This window comes from Barbus barbus, assembly GCF_936440315.1.
Source record: "Barbus barbus genome assembly, chromosome: 37".
Taxonomy (NCBI): Eukaryota; Metazoa; Chordata; class Actinopteri; order Cypriniformes; family Cyprinidae; genus Barbus; species Barbus barbus.
Window position 1 is genome coordinate 19294420 of NC_136715.1, and position 24478 is coordinate 19318897.

The 24478-nt window shown below is 36.6% G+C and overlaps 1 protein-coding gene across 1 annotated transcript; it reads left to right on the top strand.

Moving 5' to 3' along the window:
* Positions 1 to 716: 716 nt before the first annotated feature.
* LOC306857206 (calcium/calmodulin-dependent protein kinase type IV-like) lies at positions 717 to 24086 on the top strand. The gene is made up of 11 exons (XM_079397014.1): positions 717 to 1480; positions 4413 to 4491; positions 4584 to 4646; positions 4777 to 4859; positions 9773 to 9845; positions 18366 to 18456; positions 18584 to 18658; positions 18851 to 18926; positions 21447 to 21573; positions 21695 to 21847; positions 22401 to 24086. The coding sequence occupies exons 1-11, from the start codon at positions 1374 to 1376 to the stop codon at positions 22878 to 22880; spliced, it is 1407 nt and encodes a 468-aa protein (XP_079253140.1). The 5' UTR covers positions 717 to 1373; the 3' UTR covers positions 22881 to 24086.
* Positions 24087 to 24478: the final 392 nt, after the last annotated feature.

Below are 24478 nucleotides of genomic sequence, written 5' to 3' on the forward strand. Positions count from 1 at the left end.
GAAACTGTTTTAACTGTGATATTTAAGATGATTTAAAAGTAATACCTGTAGGGACAACAGTTTTAAGAACTTAGTGGGGGATTCCTTAAATAGGAATATTTGGAATAGATGCAATTATTACATTTTTATTATAAAATACCACTGATTACAACAAAACCAAAGTAAATTAAATTAATCCAGTAAATGCTGAAATTGGTTCGAATGGTGTTATCGATTCATTTGAAAGACTCGTCTCATAAGATTCATTCGCACAGGAATCGGATACGTTACCAGCACAATGTTCATGTTTGCTGAAATGGCTCTTATGAAGCCATTAGTTCGAGCTGAGTGTTTTGATTCACTAAAAAGAACTGAATCATTGGGGTTCTTCGTTCTAAAAAATCTGACTTCACTAATCACACTAATTCATTGTAAAGAACAGGTTCGCTTTAAAGAGCCAATCGTTCGTCAGTCGATACCGGTAACAGACGGTAAATTGCACGCTCGACAAGTAGTAGGCTAGCCTATTTCTGAATAAGAACCAATTCTCAGTTCCCAACCCTAGTGATAGCAGAAGCACGTTCGTTATTTTGATTGAATATTGCGCTTCCCAATTGCAGTCCGCAGTGAAAGCCAGGGATTGGGAGAAAGGCTGAGAGGGCGTGCGTGCGTGCGTGTGTGTGTGCGTGTGTGCGGTTAGCGTGTGACAGACCCCCTCCCTTTCTCCACCCCTTTCCAGCACAAACAGCAGTGTGATATTTACATTTCAAACGACATTTACTCCATCTTCACCCTGCTAATTCACAATATTCAGCTTTTAGAGAAGCATCTGGGAAATAAAACCCTGATCTGTTGTTTTTCATTCTGGCGAGGACCAAAGCAAGGAATCGTTCATCGCCCTATATCGCTTGTGACATCGGGAATCCCAGGATTATGATGCTTTCTTGAATGTTGTGTGTCGTGGGAGGTTTGGGATGGGATCTATGACTCCCGTTGGAAGCTGAAGACCCACTTTGAAAACAGCCTTTTTTATTGTTTTGATCGAGATTATTCCAGCAAACCGAGTAAAAATTATAATATTTAAGATATATCTTCTCGCGAGCGTAGGATATCGATAGATCAATTGAAAATAGACTGAATTTGGACATCAACTCCAGCCCGCAGAGATGCTCCAGTGTCTGGACTGACTTTTAATATGCGCACTCAGACGGAAATGGAAACCTGGACATTTTAAATCATTGATCACTTGGAACCGAATCATAAACAGACTTGCAACCATATCACAGGTCAAGCTGACACCCAGATGTGACAGCGATCGCGTTTTCTGGGCTCCCCTGGTCTAAGGGATTACTTGTATTCATTATAACAGCAGAACAGTCTTCGGAGGGTCCATCATGCCCACCTCTCGGTCCGGCGCGTGCTCGGTGGAATACTGGGTCGATGGCTCGCGCCGAGATGCGACAGTGGAGGATTTCTATAACATGGGCCCAGAATTAGGCAGGTAAGTGCATTACTGCATCCACTTTACATTCGTTTTAATGATATTGTGTGAATACTTGCATGCACACTATGTACCTATTATATTATTTTTAATTACAATTAGACCTATATCGTCTTTTATGACCATACTGGTTAATTTAAATATCTGTTAAGCGATATATAGAACCAATATTTAATTGTCTAATTTTATTTGTGCTTTTTGGCACAAATAATGGTCAGACTACAAAAAATAAAAACATAACTGTAGCCCATCATTGTTGGAGACTGACCGATAATCGGTTTGACCAATATATATATATTTACGAATATTAACTCTTTTGTACTTAGTTCTTTTACAATGTTTGTGAGATATGTGAGCGTCATAAGCCAAAAAAAAAGTATTAATACTAAAATATTCAAAATGGATATACTATGTTTCTTATGTTTAAGTAGAACTTGTTATCATTGTTTTTGTGGCTGGAATAAAATAACTTTAAAAAAATCTGAATAAAAAATAATGGGTAATGTTATATATATATATATATATATATATATATATATATATATATATATATATATATATATATATATATATTGTGTTTATGTAAAGAATATTGTTATTTTCAGGTAAGCTGTTTCCTGTTGACGTGGTATTGGGAGATATACATTAAAGATCCAAAACAAAGTGAATATTGAGAAAAAAATTATAATTGCACCAATTATACCAATTATTGGTCTATTGCTATACTAAATAGTTAGCTGCTATAAAGTGCTGCGACTAGCATTATTACTATTGTAGTTGATTATATTTACATGTAACATGGATGCTCTAAAGTCAAGTATTAACATTTGTGCTGCCTACGTCTATATGTGAGCAAGAGATCAGGTTTTGTGCAGTAATCAAGGTTATTTTGAACTGCTAATGAGTCTTTGTTGTATGTTATTGTCACAGTTAAGGATGGGTGGTTTTTAAAATAATTGAGCTCAAATTTAATCTCCCCTTAGTAAACTAATTATAATGCACTTAATTGAGCACATTAAGGAAGCACCCAATCTTTGCAAATGTCACCAAGTGCTCTAAAATGTCATCATTACCTCCCAGGATGTGGGATGCAAAATGTTGAGCAGTTGATGCTGTCACCTGATTTTATTCTGGCATCATGGCCGTGTGGCCTGGTGTGATATTATTCAGGACTTCTATGGACCTTGTTTGCACAAAACAAAATGTTTTAATGTATCTCGTTGCATTGTATGACTGCAAGTACTTTGGTGTCTATTGCTGATTATGCTGAGGACTGTTTGTCAGACACTGATTTGTTGAAGTGTTGGATAACAAGGCAGCAGATGGATAAATTATGTCTGCTCTTTGAGTGCTCGTCTGATTGAGTCATTCACTGACCATGAAAAGCAAAGATCTGAGAGACAACATGAAAGCACACAAATACTCTATAGCAGGGTTCCTCAAATCTTTCCCTGGAGGTCCAATCTGCTGCAGAGTTTAGCTCCAACCCTGATCAAACTCGCCTACCTGTGATTTTCTAATGACCTTGAAGACTCTGATTAGCATGCTCAGGTGTTTTTGATTAGGGTTAGAGCTAAACTCTGCAGGAATGATCCAGATTTGAGGATCCCTCCTCTATAGTGTATAACATAATGCACCAGTGAAATAAATTTTCAGTCTTTGTGGACTTAATAGCTGGAAGTTAGGACTTCCAGTTTAATTTCCTTCTGAAGGTCTTATGAAGGTAAATTTAAGAGCTATAAAGACCTTTTTAAGGCCAAGTAAAGAAAATGTAAAAATAATTGAAAAAATTATGTCTAGATAGTCTCTAAATGCAAATATCCCATATTAGCAATGCGTCAAAGTTTGAACATGTAATGTTCAACAGATCTCCATTTTTAAACCATTTTACAAGAAAAAAGGTTTGAATAACTCTGCTCCCAACCACTCGAATACAGAAATAACCTTGTCTGTACCTTCTGATCACGCTGCACAAAAGGTGATGTTCTTTATGAGTGTTTCTGTCGTTTTGCAGGAATCTTCAATTTTCTCAATTCACCAGAAAAAGGGATTGTTCACCCAAAAATTTATATTCTGCCATCATTTACTCACCCTCATGTTGTTCCAAACTTGCAAGAATTTATTCCTTCTGTTGACAATAAAAAAGAAGAATTTGGGTAACCAAACAGCTGCTTGTAGCCATTGACTTCTATAGTATTTTCTCCCTTTTAGCTACCAGCAACTGTTTGATTACCCACATTCTTCAAAATATCTTATTTTGTGTTCCAAGCATGAAATAAACTCATTTAGGTTTAGAATTACTTGAGTAAAAGATGACAGAATGTTAATTTTTGGTTGAACTATGCTTACAAATGCGTTCTTGATTAAATCCAGAACAAACATCTGTTAATGGGCTCAGAAAATGAACCTAATTTAAAGAGAAAAAAGTTTTCATACCCCTTTGACAGATATTTGTTGTTTTAATGATGAACTCACTTAAGTTTTTATTTTATTTTATTTATTTATTTTTGCAGTGCTTGCAACATTCAATGTCATAACATTATGAATTTAAGACTTTCTGCTTTGATTTTAGGCCTTAATTTGGTCAAGTGTGAATTAAACGTTTATAAAACCCGCAGACACCCTGTAAATGTGCATTCCCTTCTTGAAGATTTTCTGTTCTCAAGGACACTGATTGTTTTGACTCAGTTTTCATGGACATAATAATGGTGATGGGGGAGGAAGAATGTAGGTAAAGAACCTCCATGATTAGTTGAGCGGTGGAGGTCAAAGTCATGAAATGCCAACACTTTTCTTTCTTCAAACGTCTTGGTTTTATTAGCATCTTCCAATCTGTCACTTTGTGCATTGTGTTTGCGTAATGAACAGTTATCGAATTTATGATCTTTATTTAATTACTACTATATAAAGATTGCTTTGTATTAACCACCAGGGGTGCCACATCTGTTGTGTTTCGCTGTGAAGAGAAGCAAACTGAGAAACCTTATGCTGTGAAGGTCTTGAAGAAAACCGTAAGTTGAGTTGCGATTATAAAGATACTTTCATTTTTCCCGATATCCCAGAATGACTGTTTGAGGTTATGTTCATTGTGTCATCAACTCAGATTGACAAGAAAATTGTGAGGACAGAGATCGGAGTCTTGCTGCGTCTCTCTCATCCAAATATTGTAAGATTTTTATGTTCCCGGCAACATCGCATCGTTCTCATTGCTATGAAACATTTCACTTTCATTGTATTCTGTGAGAATATGGATGAGCTCGTTCTGATGTGAATTTTCTAACTTTGTTTTCATTCAGATTCGTTTGAAGGAAATCTTTGAAACCGTGACAGAGATCTTTCTCATTCTAGAGCTGGTCACAGGTGGAGAGCTCTTTGACAGGTATGATGTGCTCCATAAATGAAAGGCAGTTCAAATGTGAAACAGGATTTCTTACATTCATTATTGCCTTAAAATAGTTCACTCCAAAAAATGAGAAATCTGTCATCATATACTCACCCTCATATTGCTCCATAACTGTATGGCTTTCTTTCTTTTGCCAATGGGGTCAATGGGGTGCAAAACAACACTGAAAAAACAACTTGCACTGTAAAAATTATCAGTTTTAGTATTATTAATTTACAAGTCAAATCAAGTCGTCACCTTTATTTATATAGCGCTTTTAACAATACAGATTGTGTCAAAGCACTTAACAGTATCAAATTGGAGGATAGTGTCAGTAATGTATAATAATAAGATTAAACACTCAATTTTCAGTTAAAGGCATTTCATTATTGAATTCAGAGATGTCATTGTCTACCACAGTTTATTTTAAATAGTATCTGTGAAATCAAATTGACGATAATCGCTAGAAATTAAGTGTCCCCAACTGAGCAAGCCAGAGGCGACAGCGGCAAGGAACAAAACTCCCTCTGTGACAGAATGAAGAAAAAAAAACCTTGGGAGAAACTAGGCTCAGTCGGGGGGCCAGTTCTCCTCTGGCCAGGATATTATTATTTATTTATTGTTTACTTATTGTTTTAATTAAAATTTTAAATGTATAAATGTATTATATTTCTATTTTTTATATTGTTGCAATTTCTAACAATAATGGTATTATGTAGTTAGGTATTTTATTATATTTTTAGTTATTTTGTTTTATTTTTAGTTTTATTGTATTTTAAGTCGAGGTCTTCACTGGGGATATGTCCGCGGGGCTCATCCAGGTGTCCAGCCTCTGCCGGCGATCAGGGTATCAGAAACAGAATAAGACAGAAACAGTAAAATATTAGCGTAGATGCAATTCTTCTTACGATGTAACGAGTACATTGTGTGTTATGAGGAGTGTTCCCGCTTCCGGTTGATCTAATTAATGCAGCCTAACAATCCTTTAACGGATTTGAATAATAGAAGTGTAGTAGTGTGTTATGTGTAAGCCAGGTTAAAGAAATGTGTCTTTAATCTAGATTTAAACAGTGTGTCTGCCTCCCGAACAGTGTTAGGTAGATTGTTCCAGAGTTTGGGCACTAAATAGGAAAAGGATCTGCCGCCCGCAGTCGATTTTGATATTCTAGGTATTATCAAACGGCCAGAGTTTTGAGAATGCAGCGGATGTGGAGGAATATAATGTGATAAGAGCTCGCTCAAGTACTGAAGAGCTAAGCCATTCATGGCTTTACAAGTAATTAACAAGATTTTAAAATCTATACGATGTTTGATAGGGAGCCAGTGCAGTGTTGATAGAACCGGGCTAATATGGTCATACTTCCTGGTTCTAGTAAGCACTCTAGCTGCTGCATTTTGGACCAACTGTAGTTTGTTGATCAAGCGTGCAGAACAACCGCCCAGTAAAGCATTACAATAGTCTAACCTTGAGGTCATACACGCATGAATTAGCATTTCTACATTTGACGTTGAGAGCATAGGTCGCAATTTAGATATGTTTTTGAGATGGAAAAACGCAGTTTTACAGATGCTAGAAACATGGCTTTCAAATGAAAGATTGCTATAAAACAGCACACCTAGGTTCCTAACTGATGAAGAAGAATTGACAGAGCAGCCGTCAAGTGTTTGATAGTGTTCTAGGTTATTACATGTGGGGTTTTTAGGTCCGATAATTAACACCTCCGTTTTTTTCTTTTTCTGAATTTAGCAGTAAGAAGTTACTCGTCATCCAGTTTTTTATATTGACTATGCATTTCGTTAGTTTCTCAGTTTGGTGTGTTTCACCAGGCCGCGAAGAAATATAGAGCTGAGTATCATCAGCATAACAGTGAAAGCTAACACCATGTCTCCTGATAATATCTCCCAAGGGTAACATGTAAAGCGTGAAAAGTAACGGCCCTATCACTGAGCCTTGAGGTACTCCATACTGCACTTGTGATCGATATGATACCTCTTCATTCACTGCTACGAACTGATTGCGGTCAGATAAGTACGATTTGAACCATGCGAACGCAGTGCTAAGATCCAGTAGAACTAATAAAGAGATACAACCATGATCAGATGATAAGAGCAGGTAATTTGTAAATCTAATGAGAGCAGTCTCAGTACTATTATACGGTCTAAATCCTGACTAGAATTCCTCACAGATACCATTTTTCTCTAAAAAGGAATATAATTGTGAGGATACTACCTTTTCTAGTATCTTTGACAGAAAAGGGAGATTTGACATCGGTCTCTAATTAACTAGATCTTTGGGGTCAAGTTGTGGTTTTTTAATGAGAGGCTTAATAACAGCGAATTTGAATGTTTTTGGAACATATCGTAATGACCATGAAGAATTAATAATAGCCAAAAGAGGATCTATGACTTCTGGAAGCAGCTCTTTTAGTAGTTTGGAATAGGGTCTAACATACATGTTGTTGGTTTAGATGATTTTAACAAGTTTATACAATTCTTCCTCTCCTATAGTAGAGAATGAATGGAATTGTTCCTCAGGGGATCTATAGTGCACTGATCTGATGCGATACTGTAGCTGACGGCTGCATGGTTACAATTTTATCTCTGATAGTAGAAGTAAAGTAGTTCATGAAGTCATTACTGTCAGGGGTCCGGGCCCTGTGTTTCGCCACCAGAGGTCGCCGTCTCCCTTCCTTCTGGACTCATTTCCCTGGACTCCACTCATCTGTCACTCATTACACCCTCAATTGTTCCCCATTGTCTGTACATGGGGTTTGTTTTGTTATTTGTGCCATGTGCTCATGTCTATTCTCTCACTCCTTCCCTCTCGTTACCTCATCATTGATTCATTTGCCCCAGCTGTTTTCCTGATTGCCTTTCCCTATTTAGGCTCCCTGTGTCTTCTGTTCTGGGCTTGTTCGTCTCACATATGTACCTGGTTATGCCTGTGATCTCCGTCTACCCTGTGCCAAGTTTGTGTCCTGTTTTCAGTAGTTATTACTCTGGCTTTTCCCCCTTCGGAGTGGTTTCATTTGTGTTTTTGTTTATTTTGTGATTTATAAATAAAAGAAACACCGTTTGCCAGCATTTCCATTTTTTCTGCGCTGTTGGATATGCTGAGGAATTGAGATAAATCAGGAATATTACTATTACAAAGCAGTCTTTTGTGGTAGAAGTGATGGTTCTACCATACTTGTAACAAGGAGTAGAATTTACAGTTTTAGCTATATGGAGTTTACACAAGACTAGATAATGATCTGAGATATCATCGCTTTGCTGCAGAATTTCAACACCACTAACATCAATTCCATGTGACAGTATTAAATCTAGAGTATGACTTCGACAATGAGTAGGTCCTGAAACGTGTTGTCTAACCCCAGTAGAGTTCAGAATGTCTATGAATGCTGATCCTAAAGCATCTTTTTCATTATCAACATATTAAAATCGCCAACAATTAAGACTTTATCTGCAGCCAGTACTAACTCAGATAGAAAATCAGCAAATTCTTTAATAAAGTCTGTGTGGTGCCCTGGTGGCCTGTATACAGTAGCCAGTACAAACATCATGGGGGATTTATCACTAACACGTGTTTCTCTAGATAATGTTATACACAGCACCATAACTTCAAACGAGTTATACTTAAAGCCTGCCCTCTGAGAAATACTGAGAATATTGCTATAAATTGTAGCAACACCTCCCCCTTTACCTTTTGGACGTGGCTCATTTTTATAGCAGTAATCTTGGGGGGTGGACTCATTTAAAGTAATGTATTCATCTGGTTTTAGCCATGTTTCTGTCAAACAGAGCAAATCTAGGTTATGATCATTGATCAAATCACTTACAAAAAGTGCTTTTGTAGAAAGGGACCTGATATTCAGTAAGCCAAGTTTTATCAATTGTTTCTCTGTATTGTAAACATTTTTTATTTGTTGAACATCAATTAAATTGTTACTCTTAATTTGGTTTGGACGATTTCTGTATTTTCTAGTTCGGGGAACAGACACAGTCTCGACCAACGCAATACACCAAGGACAGCGCAAATTAGCATAGTCGCAAATAAAGAATAAAGAAATAAAGAAGCCACAGTACGTTGAAAAGAACCGGAGGCCAAAAAATTAGGGTTTTCTAGAAGTTTTGACAGTACTATAACACCAAAAGACTGTTTGCACTGGCACAAGCTGTTAGTAAAACTGGCTCTAAGTCTTTATGTATAATGCATTATAAAAGTAGTTTTAATGCAGTAATTATGCCTTGCACTGCACCTTATAATGCACTGTACAATCTCATAAATAATTGTAACCACAGTTAATACATTATATTTATAACATTATACCTTTTACTAGATTAATCTTACATAATGGCTTTAAGTAAATTTTTACCAAATTAATTTTTAATTGTTTTCGTTTCAGTTAACAATAAAAGCACTGCACAGAAGAAAGAAAATCCAGATTTGCAACAACATGATAGTCAGTAAATGATGGCATCATTAAGCAATGCGATTTACTGCTTGGAGATTATCAAGAGATGATCCGCCACCATGCAATGATACGATGAGGGCCAAATGTTTCTCCTTAGATCTTACGGTGGTCCCCAGCACAGGAATCTCATTTATTCTTTATCGTCAACACCTCCCGGCTCAAGGTCTTACGGCTCAGTGGGCTTTCTGTCTGTTCCTCTACCCAGCAGTGAGACGTAATTGAATAAAACAAGTTCCCGATAATTGGTTTAAGTGGGTTTGGTGCAGAGCAGGATGTGTTTGCCTACACACATCCACACACTGCTAAACAGAGCACTAAATGCTGCCAGATCCACACATAGACGCCTAAACATCAGCTGTTCATGTCTGAAAACATATGATAGTCTATATACGTGCTGTGATGTTTTTATGCTGAATTTGTCGTGTGTTGTTTCAGGATTGTGGAGAGGGGCTACTACAGCGAGAGAGATGCAGCTCATGTTATTAAACAGATCCTGGAGGCTGTGGCGGTAAGACCAAATTAATCATGGGATATAAAAATGTGCTTTACACCCACACAGAGATTTGCTATTCATGTTTGCAAGGCAATAATGGTAATGTGATTGTTTAGCCTTTAAAGAGGAACACAAAATGGCTCTTTTGAAGTAAAGGAGTCTGATGTACTGGGTAGACATACTCTAATATTCACAGGATTTTAAAAAAAGATGCATGTTAACATGATTTTAGCGAGAGACATGGCTTACTAACCTTATCTCTTTAAAATGATATGCAGTTTTACAACTTCGTTGGCATGACAACAGAAAGCCATACACCCTAAAAGATGACAGGAACCACTTTATAGCTCAAATACACAGGTTTTTACAGAAAAGCTAATATAGTGCTTTTGTAAAACTATAAGCTTTACATTTCTGCTTTTACATTCTTGAAAAAATGGTCACGATTCACTTCCATTGTAAGTGCCTTTTGTAAGCTTGACAAGTGATTTTCTTTAAAGATGCAAAATTCATTTTACATGTTTGAACATAAATGTGTGTTGGCAGTGTGTGTACACAACCACCCAATAATGATAAAAATCCAACAAAAAAAATTAAATCCCCAATAATAATGATCACTTTCTCAGATCAGGCTCAGATCAGGCCCCTCCCACGACTATTGACTGACATGGCTGTTTTAACCCACCCTGAGTGAGCGGTCAACAATCTGCCATTGTTTCGATGCTAAAGCTGGTGTAGACAGGAATGTCTCCTAAGCGATTGAGGTGTTTTGCTGTTGGATGTAATAATGAACATAGCAGTTGTCATTTACTCCCGACATCTGAGCCGCTGAAAACGCAGTGGATTTGCTTTGTTTGTGAAGGGAATGAGCCCCCCGATTTACCTAAATGCATCTATGTTTGCGCAATCCAGCTTCTCCTACAGACGAAGTGAGTATAAGGTTTTTTTAATGAATCTTTGCTAATCACCTTACCTTATAATATATTAGTTATCAAGTTACGCGATAAATGCAGCTAAAGTTTGGTGAGAATGGCTCGTCACCCCACGGAAGAGAGGGCTGGGGTGAGCAGAGCTCATTAGCATTTAAAGGGACATGTACTGAAATGATTCGCTGTGAACAGAGCTGATTTTGACAAGGTAAAAAGGGTGTTGTTTTACACTACCATTGAGAAATTTTAACCAAATTATGTTAAAAAGACAAACCAAAGACTTTTCTAAAGAATCATATCAACTTGTGGAAAATAGGCATCTGAAGACCCCTTTAAAGATAACATGTATCAAAATTATTATGCTACATATGCTATCATGCTGTCAACTGTGCATTAGTGCCCATCCACTTTTCAGTGGCACTGTTCCGGAAGTATTTTATCATTCATTTTCCCATAGGGATATAAAAAGTCTTTATTAAAGCATTATGTCATGAACCAAACAAACCAACAATGAGGTAATTCACAACATTACAAACTTTGATTTGAAGCAAAAAGTTTATGAAGATCAGACAAAAAATGCAAAGTCTCAAGACTGCGTACTTAACAGCTGTCATGTGTCTGTATGTGAATGTAAACAATCTGCAAAGTTGTAAAGCCGAAAGTATGCGAAAAATAAAGTTCTTGTCTCCCAAAAGAAAGAATCAACTCTGAACAGCCTAAACGAGTTGTCAGTAGGTCTTTGCACACTGAGTCCGAAATTCTCAGCTGAAACTTTTGCACGTTAAAAAAACAAATGCGACCTCACGTTATGTCAATCACGATTACACACTGCCTCTGACACTTTCTGCTGTCATAAAAAAAAATTGGACCAGGTTAAATTTTCTGCGTTTTCACATCCGTAGCAAGCATTTTGATAGGAAAGAATGACAAATATGAAGCAACCAAAAAAACACATATGAAAATCGGTGTGCAAGGACCTTAATTCGAATCGCACTTCCAACATGCACTGTACGCGGTAGACCAATCACATCAGACTGGGCCATGTGATCAATCAGAACATAGTAGACTCACGGAAAGGAGGGGTTTGGAGAGACTGAATCTTAGAACTGCTTTGAACTAATCATTTGAGAATCGTTTTCGATATTAAATCGAAAAAATTATGTATATTTTGAGAAAAGACCTCACATGTACAGTATGTAAACCTGTTGTAGGAGACATCCAAAACAATATTAGAAACCTTAAAAATGGCATAAAAGGAGCATTTTAAGTTTATTGCAGAATGTGCTTATACAAATTGTCATTCGCAATGATTCATGGAAGTGGGCGGAGTGTCTCTTTTGATGCGCTTTGCTTGCTGCAACTCTCGGATTGGTGGAATTTTCTGTACAGCATCATGGGTAATGTAGTTTCTCACCACAAATTCTGCTTTCAAACATGATTACTTTAAAAATCAATTGAATGATTGTGAAATTGGTAAATAATATAACCAACTAGCATGATATGATGATACGTGTCATGAGGGACAGCAGTTATTTTAATGCATTCTCAGCCGGTGGATTACTGTGTGTGTTTGCGTGGCTGAACACATGTCCAGCGATGGGCTGACAGTGGAGGGGTTTGGAGATGTGGGTCAGTCTTGTCGTCACTCAAAAGTGAACGGTAGAGTAAGCGGATGTGTGTGCAGAGCTGCTAGTGAAAAATAATCTTCTCAGGGAAAAAAAAAAAAAAAAAACATTGTAATTTTTTTCCCCGGCTTTTAATCTTCCTGAGCAGGAGGAATGTGGACTGGCGTTACATAACAGCTCAGAAATCTGACAATGAAGCTACAATGCGGAGGCCACATTTATGTGTTGAATGTTTGTGTGTGCCAATCGGATCTGCTTAATCCACGTTGTCTATGATATAATCTGTAGGGGTTGATTGCAACATAAGGTTTATGTATGTGCATATATGACAATTTTGGGAAGTCCTTGTATTTGTCTCTAACCTGTGTTCATCTGGGCTTTTTTTTATTTATCACAATATTAATTTACCATATCACTTTCCACATGTTTGTTAGACTTTGAGAATGAATGTAAACTAAATTTGTTTGTTCACATTTAAGCTCCACAGTGTAGCTATACCTTTAATTTAGAGCCCCATGAAATCCATTTTTCCCCCTAAATTCTGTTTTACATTTAATTTTTACAGGATTCTGTGTTTTATTGTTTAAAGGGGTCATGAACTGCCTTTTGTATTATTTTATACTGTTGTCTGAGGTCCACTTATAATGTTACCAAGAGTTTTACATCAAAAAACATCATATTATAAGTAATGGGCTATTTTCTGTCCTGTTTTTAACCCCATCATCAGAACGCTCTGTTTGAATAGTCTTGGCAGATTGTAGACTCAGAAGTAAACGCCCACTGCTATGATTGGCAGTTGTGTATGATTGACATCCCACATACTTCATAGATGGCCGCTGCTGTGATTTAGGTTAAAAACGCATAAATACTCAGTACATCAAACAATCAGTTTAACAGACAAAACTATAGTGACCAAGTAATAAACACAGTTACTCACACTTGTGTGTTGCGACATTACTGTCAGATCCAATATAGTCAGCACAGCATCATCTTTTAGTTTCAGTCTTTCTGAAAATCCCGCATGGAATTGTGCCTTGTTTGTAAACTAATCTGCTGTAGAATTAAGTGAACAAAGGACCGAGTTCTTACTGACATGGTCTGGAACTTCATTAAAAATAAAGTTCATCCACTCTTTCCTAATGTTGGGATCAGAAGGAAGGCAATGCAAAGCCACATCTTGGCACTGTACAGCGTCTTCTTATCTTTATTGTGTGGTTTCTGCACAGACTCGCCTCTCATTTTCACTACATGCGTGAATCGGTGGGTGGGCTAAACAGGCAGCGATGCAGAAGCAGGTGTTGATCTTCTTCAGAGGAGGTGTTTATCCACACTATTACGTCATAAAGTGGCACATTCCACAAGCTGATGTTTTGGCAAACTGACTTCAATATAAGCTATTTTTCATTACATTTGTTTTTTTATAGTACTATGACCTATGTGATTTGATTTCTCGGTTCATGACCTCTTTAACACAAATGAATCATCAAAAATGGATGTAATTAATTATTGCAACATTTACAATCGAATGAAATAAAATACAATAATTAATTTACAAATGAATGCATTTTTGTCAGATAAGATGCTGGAGAACAGAACTTTATGAATTAAAACAGAACTGTATCCTTAAAAATAAAAATAATACTATTATTTTCAGAAGTACATTTTTACAATAGTAATATATTTCTGTCTTAATTTATTAAAGTTAGACCAGACTTTTATTTTGGCAGTTTGTCCTGAAGATCTTTGGGTTTCACTGTGTTTGATGGTGGTTTTTCTCAAATGAAACGGTGTAAAGCTGGTGAAGTGACTCTCAGAGCAGAGCAGAGTATTTATGAGACACAGTCACATGTGTTTGAGTTTGTGTAGATGAAACTATGTCTCTCATTTACACAGAAACACACAGAACATGCGCTGACTGACTGTCATGTTTATTTCTGCTGTAAGGCTGTTAGATTAATACATATTGAGTAAAAAGTCCAAAGCTTAGCATAGTTTTTGACATATTTTATTACAATCTTGATATGATGTTATTGCAAAAAAAAAAAAAAAAAAAAAATATATATATATATATATATATATATATATATATACTAGCAACCACAGAAGCAGCTGCATAGCAGCCTGCTAAATCCAGTCAACCACAAAGTAGCACCCTGGCAAACACCTTAGTGTTATGGTGGTGAGATATTAAAATCTAACATTGTTTATAATTTTCCAAATTATTTGGCCTGATATTTAAAAACAAAAATCAAATAAAAGCACCACCATCCCAACCCTGTTCGAACCTTCTTACAGAGTATTTAATTACATGTTTACAGTGTAATAAAACTCCAGAAGCTTATTTAAACCGAGCACATAGTGTGTAGTAGAACTGACTCACCTCCGGTTTTCACACTAGTCATGTGCTAAAACACAAGAGTGACTCCTGCCGCCTTCAATTTACACTCCGTCATCTGCCAAACACTTTCTGTACTTCTGTAGGTTTCTGCTAGGCTCACATTTACCAGGAAATAATTGTCTCCTCAACCGCCATGATCCACTATTATATTTTTGGAATTGTGTTAAAGGAACAACATCTGTCTTGTGCCTACGAACACAAAATTAATTAACACGGGCTGACACGGTATGAGTCATCCCCGCACTTATCAGACTGCAGATCACAGACACCCATGCCTCGATAATGGAGAGCGACCCCATGATCTCAACAGAGAAAAACCACTTCAGGGAAGACAGGAGGCTTGAAAGGTTCAGGCATCTCTCATCCCAGAGACAGTCTGCAATCTGCAGCGTCTGGAGCCCAGAGATGATTTGCTAAAGAAGTAGTTCAGCCAAAAATTACAATTCTGTCATCATTCTGTCAAGTCTTTTCAAACTGGTATTTGAAAAACAAGTGGAGAATTACTGAGGAACGTACTGGTCTGCTCTATCTTTTACAGGACTAGAGCATAACAAAGGACCCAAAGCCCCATAAAAGTGGTTCTTTTGTACTGTATTTCTGTATTTATCTGAAATATGTGAGGAGCAGCCTGAAAATTGACATGGTTATTCCCTTAAAGTCAGTCTTGATCTTTTTAAAGAAGCATAAATTGATAGAAATGTATATCTTAAAACACAGTTATTATAGTTTATTAAAACTAAAACAAAAAGCCTGAAATAAAATAACCCATAAACAAACTTAAAATGATTTAATTTCTTTATAAAATATAAAAAAATAATAGAAATAAAACAAAATAATTCAAACATTTTAAAAAACGAATAAAATCACAAAACATACAAAACAATGACAAAAAATTTAATAAAAACGGAACAAATTTAATTAAGAATGATTTCAAATTATTAATAAAATTACAGTAGTATCTCATTGATACTAATAACATTTGAATGCAATGTACGTCATTGTAGATGAAAACATCTATGAAATGTACTGTATAAATGAAATATTAGTTCAGAAAACAGCCTGATCCATTTGTTGAGTTCAACTCACTGATTATGAAATGAAATTTTGCCCTGTCTGTTTAGTATTGTTTAGTATTGGAGTAAATTATATATATGCATATGCTTCATGTTTTTGACCTGGTAATTTGTAATTTGTAAGATATTTCATAATGTCATAACTCAGTCTTCTGGTGAAACTAGTCCCTTTCTTACAATTGACTGAAAGCCCACATTCAGATCTGTCTCCATCCAATCAACAACTACTGGATAGAACCAAGTTCCCGCCCAAAATATATTTCACTCGGATGTACCTCACGATATGGAAGAACATATCTGTCCCTACTTCAAAAGACAGAACTCTGGTGCTATTTATTTTATTTTTTATTTTTTTATTTGAAAGCCTCAGTCCCCATTTAATGTGAAAGCATGGAAAAGTGCAACAAGGACATTCTTACAATGGTTCCTTTTATGTTCCACAGAAAAAAAGAAAATCATACAGGTTTGGAATGACACGAGGGTGAATAAATGAGGACAGAATTTGCATCTTTCAGAGAACTATTCCTGTGAAGTAAGGAGACGCTGAATACCGAGTCTGTCTCTGCCTTCATGACAGCTGTTTTAACAGAGAACTGCTCCAGACTGCCTCACTGAACTCATCTTCCCCACCTACACTCCATCAGGACTTCAGAGAACCACGGATGTCATCTACAGTCACACACAATCAGACACACAAACATGTTCCTAGAGCTGTATAATAAGTCCTGATGAATTCAATAAACATAACAAATTACCTATTAGAGCAGCTCTACTAAATGAGGGGTGGTGGGGGCTTTGCAGAAATGCTGATTACTCTGTGAGATGAAGAAAAATTCTAATTTGTTCAATGTTGCTGCAGTCACATTTGGCAGGTTTTCACTGTTGATCCAGTTAATCCATGATGCTCCTTCCATGATTTAGTGAAATCCTGCAAATTCCACTGAAATTCACCAAAGAATTGTCTTAAAGGGATAGTTCATATGAAATTGAAAATTCATTGTTTACTCTCCCTAATGTTGTTCTAAACCTGTATGACTTACCTTCTTCTGCGGAACACAAAAGATATTTTGAAGAATGTTAAGATGGCATTTGTCCATATAATGAAAGGCAATGGAGTTAAATGTTGTTTTGGACCCCACCAGTGTTGGGGGTAATGCATTACAAGTAACTAGAGTTACATAATCAGATTACTTTTTTAAGTAACTAAAGTAACGCATTACTTTTTAATTTATAAGGAAATATCTGAGTTAATTTTTCAAATAAGTAACACCAGTTACTTTGTTTCCCATGTCTTGACTGACTGCTCTCGCATTGCCATGTTGAGAGAAATCGGGAGAAAAGGTCCTTGCACACTGAGTAATTTTAGTTTTTTCTTCTCTTTTTTTTCGTATTCGTCATTCTTTCCTATCAAAATGCTTGCTATGGATGCGAAAATGCAGAAAATCGAACCTGGTCCAAATTTTTTATGCATTTTTTATAAAGTTTTGGAGGCAGTGTGTAAATGTGACTGACCCAACGTGAGGTCATATTTATTTTTTAACAAGCAAAAATTTCAGGTGAGAATTTTGGACTCAGTGTGCAATGGCGTTAAAGGAACACTCCACTTTTTTTGAAAATAGGCTCATTTTCCAACTCCCCAAGAGTTAAACAGTTGAGTTTTACCATTTTCGAATCCATTCAGCCGAACTCCAGGTCTGGCGGTAGCACTTTTAGCGTAGCTTAGCACAGATCATTGAATCTGATTAGACCGTTAGCATCCCGTTAGCAGTTTCAATATTTTTTCAAGATTCAGCATTCCTCAAAATTAATAAAGACAGTTACATGCTGTCTCAGAATATTATACAAACTTGCAATAATTAAAATGTTAAATAAGACAAATATAATTTATATATTTAATCCTATTTTACCGATGTCTTTTGCTACTGACCTTCGATGATCCAGTTCAACCATACTAAACGAAAATGACACATTTGTGTTTCACTTTTGTTATTGCTTTTGAATAGTGTTGAGCTTTCTTCTCCTGCATCAAATTCTTCATGCGATTTGTTTGAGCTGCGCCCTCTACTGTACAAACATGAATTGACATTTCCTTTAGCCTGAGGCATATTCATTTCACTTTTGTTGTGAAAGGGCTTTTACATTTGTAAAATAACTTTTTTATATTAAAAACAAACAAGCAAGCCCTGCCCAGATTTAAAAAGTAACTCAAAAGTAATGTAATGCATTACTTTCCATAAAAAGTAACGTGATATTGTAATTTTTATTAATAGTTTGCATTAGTTTTTCAGTTTTACTAAAAACTTTTTTTTAGTCTATATAGTTTTTATATTTTTTTATTTCATCTAAACTAAATGAAAAGGATAAATGTTTACTTGGGAACTGATTGTTTGTTATTACTATTTTTTTTTTTTAAGTTAAAACTTATTTCAAGTAACATTTTTTTGTTTGATTTACTTTTAGTTAACTCTAACAACCCTGCTTTTGATACCTCTGTTCTGTTTATTTTGCAGTACTTACATGAGAATGGAGTTGTTCACAGAGACCTCAAACCAGAAAATCTTCTATATGCTGACTTATCAATAGATGCCCCTCTTAAGATAGGTAACAAACTGTATACTCATACAATGAATCAGTTACAGCTTTGATGCAGGAAAATTCAGACTGGCCAGTGAACTCTTTCATTAATGAATGGGTTTTATTCATTCAATCTTTTCTGTAATGTCCACAGCGGACTTTGGTCTTTCTAAAATAATCGATGAGCAAGTCACGATGAAGACGGTATGTGGAACCCCTGGCTATTGTGGTGAGTCAAAATTTAAGATAAGACATTGACTGTGCTGGTTTAATCACCCTGTTACCGATTTCCTGATTTTTTACACATACCGCTAAGATAAAGTCATTTAGTTGGCCACAAGCAAGCAAATTCCAGGGAATGACTAATAAAGTTTCATCAGGCAATTCATTTGCAATCATTTGCCTCTATTCTCACATCCAGCTCCTGAGATCCTCAGAGGAAACGCTTATGGTTCTGAGGTTGACATGTGGTCGGTGGGAGTCATCCTTTATATTTTGTGAGTAATGCATTCATGTTTATTCATTTAGTGGCCACTTTTATCTGACTTCTCAGAAATATGTGAGGAACAGACTGAAAAATTACATCATTTGACGAATCAGTTCACGGAACGTTCCTGCAGCTCAAAGAGTGTGGCGCTCGCAACGCCAGGGTCATGGGTTCAATTCCCAGGGAATGCATGAACTGATATAAATGTGAACCTTGAATTAGGGTTATTGTACAGGTACTATCTAAAAAAAATTGAATATCGTGAAAAAGGTCAATATTTTTTGTCACTCATTTCAGAAAGTGAAACCCATATATTATATAGATTTATTACAAATAGAGTGAAATATTTCAAGCCTTTATTTCTTGAAATTTTTATGATTATGGCTTACAGATAATGAAAACCCAAAATTCAGTTTTTCGAAAATTTGAATATTACATAAGATCAATAAAAAAATAGATATTTTAAACAGAAATGTCAGGATTCTGAAAAGTATGTTCATTTCTATGCACTCAATGCTTGGTTGGGCATCCTTTTGCATGAATTACTGCATCAATGCGGCGTGGCATGGAGGCAATCAGCCTGTGGCACTGCTCAGGTGTAACGGAAGCCCAGGTTGCTTTGATAGCGGCCTTCAGGTCATCTGCATTGTTGGGTCTGGTGTCTCTCATCTTCCTCTTGACAATACTCCATAGATTCTCTATGGTGTTCAGGTCAGGCGAGTTTGCTGGCCAATCAAGCACAGTAACACCATGGTCATTGAACCAGCTTTTGGTACCTTTGCCAGTGTGGGCAGGTGTTACGTCCTGCTGGAAAATTAAATCAGCATCTCCATAAAGCTTGTCAGCAGAAGGAAGCATGCTCTAAAATTTCCTGGTAGATGGCTGCGTTGACAGTGGACTTCAGAAAACACTGTGGACCAACACCAGCAGATGACATGGCAGCCCAAATCATCACTGACTGTGGAAACTTCACACTGGACTTCAAGCAACATGGATTCTGTGCCTCTCCACTCTTCCTCCAGACACCACACCTTGATTTCCAAATGAAATGCAAAATTTACTTTCATCTGAAAAGAGGACTTACTTAAAGAGGACCACTGAGCAACAGTCCAGTTCTTTTTCTCCACAGCCCAGGTAAGATGCTTCTGACGTTGTCTCTGGTTCAGAAGTGGCTTGGTAGCCCTTTTCCTGAAGACGTCTGAGCGTGGTGACTCTTGATGCACTGACTCCAGCTTCAGTCCACTCCTTGTGAAGCTCTCCCAAGTGTTTGAATCAGCTTTGCTTCACAGTATTCTCAAGCTTGCAGTCATCACTGTTGCTTGTGCACCTTTTCCTACCCAAATTCTTCCTTCCAGTCAACTTTGCATTTAATATGCTTTGATACAGCACTCTGTAAACAGCCACACCTTTCAGTAACGACCCTCTGTGACTTACTCTCTTTGTGGAGGACATCAATGTTAGTCTTCTGGATCATTGCCAAGTCAGCAGTCTTCTCCATTATTGTGGTTTCAAATAACAAGAGATACCCGGAATTTATACTGTAGGGATGGTCATTAATTGAAACTCAAATGTAAATATTCTAATATTTTGAGATACTGATTTTTGACTTTCATGAGCTGTAAGCTCTGATCATCAAAATTAAAACAAACAAAAAAACTTTGAAATGTTTTACTTTACATGTAATGAATCTAAAATATATGAAAGTTTCACTTTTTGAAATAAGTTACAAGAAAAAATGAACTTTTTCACGATATTCTATTTTTTTTTTAAATGTACCTGTAGTGAAATTTCCTTATTGTTACATGTACCATCTAAGATAAAATTCATTTAGATGTCCACATGTAAGCAAATTCCAGCGTATATGAGTAATAAAGTTTCATCAGCCAATTCATCTGCAATCATTTGCCTGTATTCTCACATCCACTCAACATATGCATATAAGTGATTAATCTTAAGGTGCTAATGTTATTAGCAGTTTCACAATACAGTTTTTTTTTTTCAAGTATACAGGATAATATAAGGCAAGGGCAGGGGTCTGTAAAACTAGTGAGAAAAAAGGAAGAAAATATATGATTTTTTAAAAAGAATTTAGTACTTTTATTCAGCAAGCATGCATTAATTTGATCAGTGACAGTAATTACATTTATATTGTTACAAAAAAAATTTAACTAAACTGTTCTTTTGAACATTCTATTGATCTATTAATCCTGAAAAAATGTTTCAAGGTTTCTACAAAAACAATAAGAAGCAGAACTGTATTCGACATTGATAAGTAATCAATGTTTCTTGATCAGCATATGATTTCTGAAGGATCAAGACGTTGTGATACTGAAAATTCAGCTTTGTCATCACAGAACTATTTTTTTTTTATATATTTAAAATATATTGAAATAGAAGTGTTATTTTAAATTGTAATAATAACCATTTTACATTTTTTGTTGTTTCCCCTTCACTTCATTGTTCAAATTATAAATAGCATTTTCTCTGCTATCTGCCTCTGTTCTTTCTTTCTTTCTTTCTTCGCCCTCAGGCTGTGTGGGTTTGAACCATTTTTCGATCCAAGGGGGGATCAGTACATGTACAGTCGCATTCTGAACTGCGATTACGAGTTTGTCTCCCCCTGGTGGGATGAAGTGTCTCTCAATGCAAAGGATCTGGTGAGTACTGTGTGCTCGCATATCATTGTTGTCCTGTTTGTAATGCTGATGATGTTCATGCACTGCAGACTGATTTCAGATGAGATGAGAGTTGGTTGTGTTTGTTTGATGTTGTCTGTAGGTTAGTAAACTCATAGTGCTGGACCCTCATAAACGGCTCACAGTGAAACAGGCTCTGGAGCACCCATGGGTGCTTGGAAAAGCAGCACGATTCTCCCACATGGACACAACACAAAGGAAACTACAGGAATTTAATGCTCGGCGCAAATTAAAGGTCAGCCACCAATATGATTTTTTTGGGCTTTATGCACCAAAATCAATTTAAAAACACATTGTGTGTTCAAGCCATAATGAACACGAATTGCATTTTTTATGTATTTTGGAATAAATGAATATATAGGGAAAAACATGGTGATGCCATTGATATTTAAAGGGGTATTTCACCCAAAAAATGAAAATTCTGTCATCATTTACTCACCCTCGGTTTGTTCCAAACTGGCTGTGGAACATAAAATAGGATACTTTGAAGAATGTTGGCAACCATTGACTTTCAATATATGGGGGAAAAAATACTATGGAAGTCAATGGCTACTGTAAACTGGTTGTACGCGTTCTTCAGATGTCTTCTTATGCGTTCATAGGAAGAAAGTAACTCATACAGGTTTGGAACAACTTGAGAATGAGTAAATGATGACAGAATTTTCATTTTGGCATCAAATGATGTTCAGTGTAGCATATTATGCTGTGATTTCTGTGCTTTTTACGAGAAGAATCGTGAGTATTGTACTGAACCAGCACACAGTAATCATGAGTTATTCCGTCCACAGGCTGCTATGAAAGCTGTGGTCGCCACAAGCCGGATGCACGAGGGCTCACGACGGCGGACGGACAGCTGCGAGATGCCCAACGCCGACAAGACCTCACGCCAGAGCAGCATACAGAAGGACAACATGCTGGATTCTCAAAGAGAGCCAATTCCCATTAAAGAGGGACCTGAGCAGGTTGAAGATGGGGCCCAGAGTCCCTCGAGTCCCCCCCTCCACCCTACCCATAAATCTAAACCTTCTGTGCTCTCCGGGCCCATGTGCACTCGCCCACCCCTGATAGCAGAGGGACACAGGCAGACCTCCGCCCTTCCGAAAGCTCCAGTGGTTCGGCCCAGGGTGCCCAAAAAGAGCTGCTCAGTGGATTCCGTGGGCAAACATGAGCCTTCGCCGGCGAGCACCACCCCACCCAGTCCCAAGAACCTAAGTAATGGTTTCACCATGAGCGTGGAGGCGGGCGGCAGCACAGCAGAATGTCAGTAACCTGGATGATCTATAGATTTGGATTCACACAAAACACAAAAGAGGACAAAAACGATGCTTTGACAACACACTGAGAAATTCCTCTTCTCTTCTTCCATATTTACCATGGGATATTTTGATACTGGACTGACGTATGATGAGCTCTTCATGTGGAGGCATGTGGCTTTCATGTTACAGCGAACATCGTCGTTTTTCTCTTTGCACAAGCATCGTGAATAAGATTATCTCATCTGAACTGAAATTAATTTAGTTCTTTCTTCTTTTGCTATCATATGCAACTGTTCACACAATCCTATTCTCTCTCTAAAGGTAGTGAGGATCACGTATTTGTGATGTTGTGATAGTATATATTTGTTTAGGTATGATTGCTAAAAGACCCTAAAATTTGTATTGCATACGCTATTCATAAATGAATATAAATATATATACTGTATATAAAATGTATGTTTATATGTCTTTCCCCTGTTTTAATTCAAACTTTTTGTATTAGCACATTACAAAAAATGCTTTGATGGTTTGTAAAAGCTCTAAAAGACTAATGGAAGGATATGACGTAATGCCACAGTCACGAATTATGTTTTTCCCGGCTCGTCTTTGGCGTCATATCGAATTGATGTCATTCAGGGTTACCATCCCCTTCATCTCTCTTCAAGACCTGGGAAGATTTGATTAAAAACGCACCTAAACTGCCACTGTAATATAAGAAATCTTCTCTATGAGGTGGAATTAATACAGCTAGTACGCTTCAGCCACACTGTCTACCTCTTCTGCTGTACAGGGGCTTCCAACTTCTCAAATAGGAAATTCTGTAGAGATGTACTCTTAGGATAGAAGGCATGGAACAATATTTTTCAATGTTGAATGTCGAAGGGCTGTTTTTTGTGAACTTTATGTAGGCTAAATTTATCTGCCTCTATGAACATGTAACAACATTTCGAAATGTTTCGGTATATAATACAGCTGCTTCTGTCATTCTATTTTATTTCGATCTTTGCCAAGCAAGAATGCTTTGTACATACTGCTGACATAAACAGTAGCCTAATTAGACATCACATTATGGTTATGTACGAATAATATTACTATTTTGCAGTTAAGCTAAATCACGGAATTCTGTGTTCAATTGCAAGTCGGTGTAGATGCTATTTATGTTTGAGCAGGAGTTTCCATGTTTCCAAGATTAATAAATTGTACTACCAGATGCTTTCTACTTTTTGAAGTGAGTTTATATGCTTTTTGGTAGCTCATATGCTGACCGTGATCATTTTTGCTATAAGTACGCATGGATCCATTTTTGAAGCTGCATAGCGAAATTTTCTGTTGGTTTTCTGCTTGAATAAGACATCTATGAAAGGCTATGTATTGACTAGAATGTTTTTAATATTATTTCTCTAACTGGCCGCATAAAAAAAGACACTGAATCTATAAGCCAGTGTAAAAAAAACCAATGCACATTATTTACTTATTTCCTGACATGCTATAATAATGGTTCAACTGATGTTACTTCTGAGTGTCACATGTTTTGGTCATAAAAAATAGTTTATTTTATATTAGAAAATTTATAGAATAAAATAGTTTAATTTTACATTAGCATAAGATTA

Bases quoted from the DNA above. Each gene is read 5' to 3' on its own strand.
- LOC306857206 (XM_079397014.1), top strand. From the start codon at position 1,374: ATGCCCACCTCTCGGTCCGGCGCGTGCTCGGTGGAATACTGGGTCGAT. The intron at 9,846-18,365 runs GTAAGACCAAAT...TTTATTTTGCAG, and splicing joins AGATCCTGGAGGCTGTGGCG to TACTTACATGAGAATGGAGT. The intron at 18,927-21,446 runs GTGAGTAATGCA...CTTCGCCCTCAG, and splicing joins GGAGTCATCCTTTATATTTT to GCTGTGTGGGTTTGAACCAT.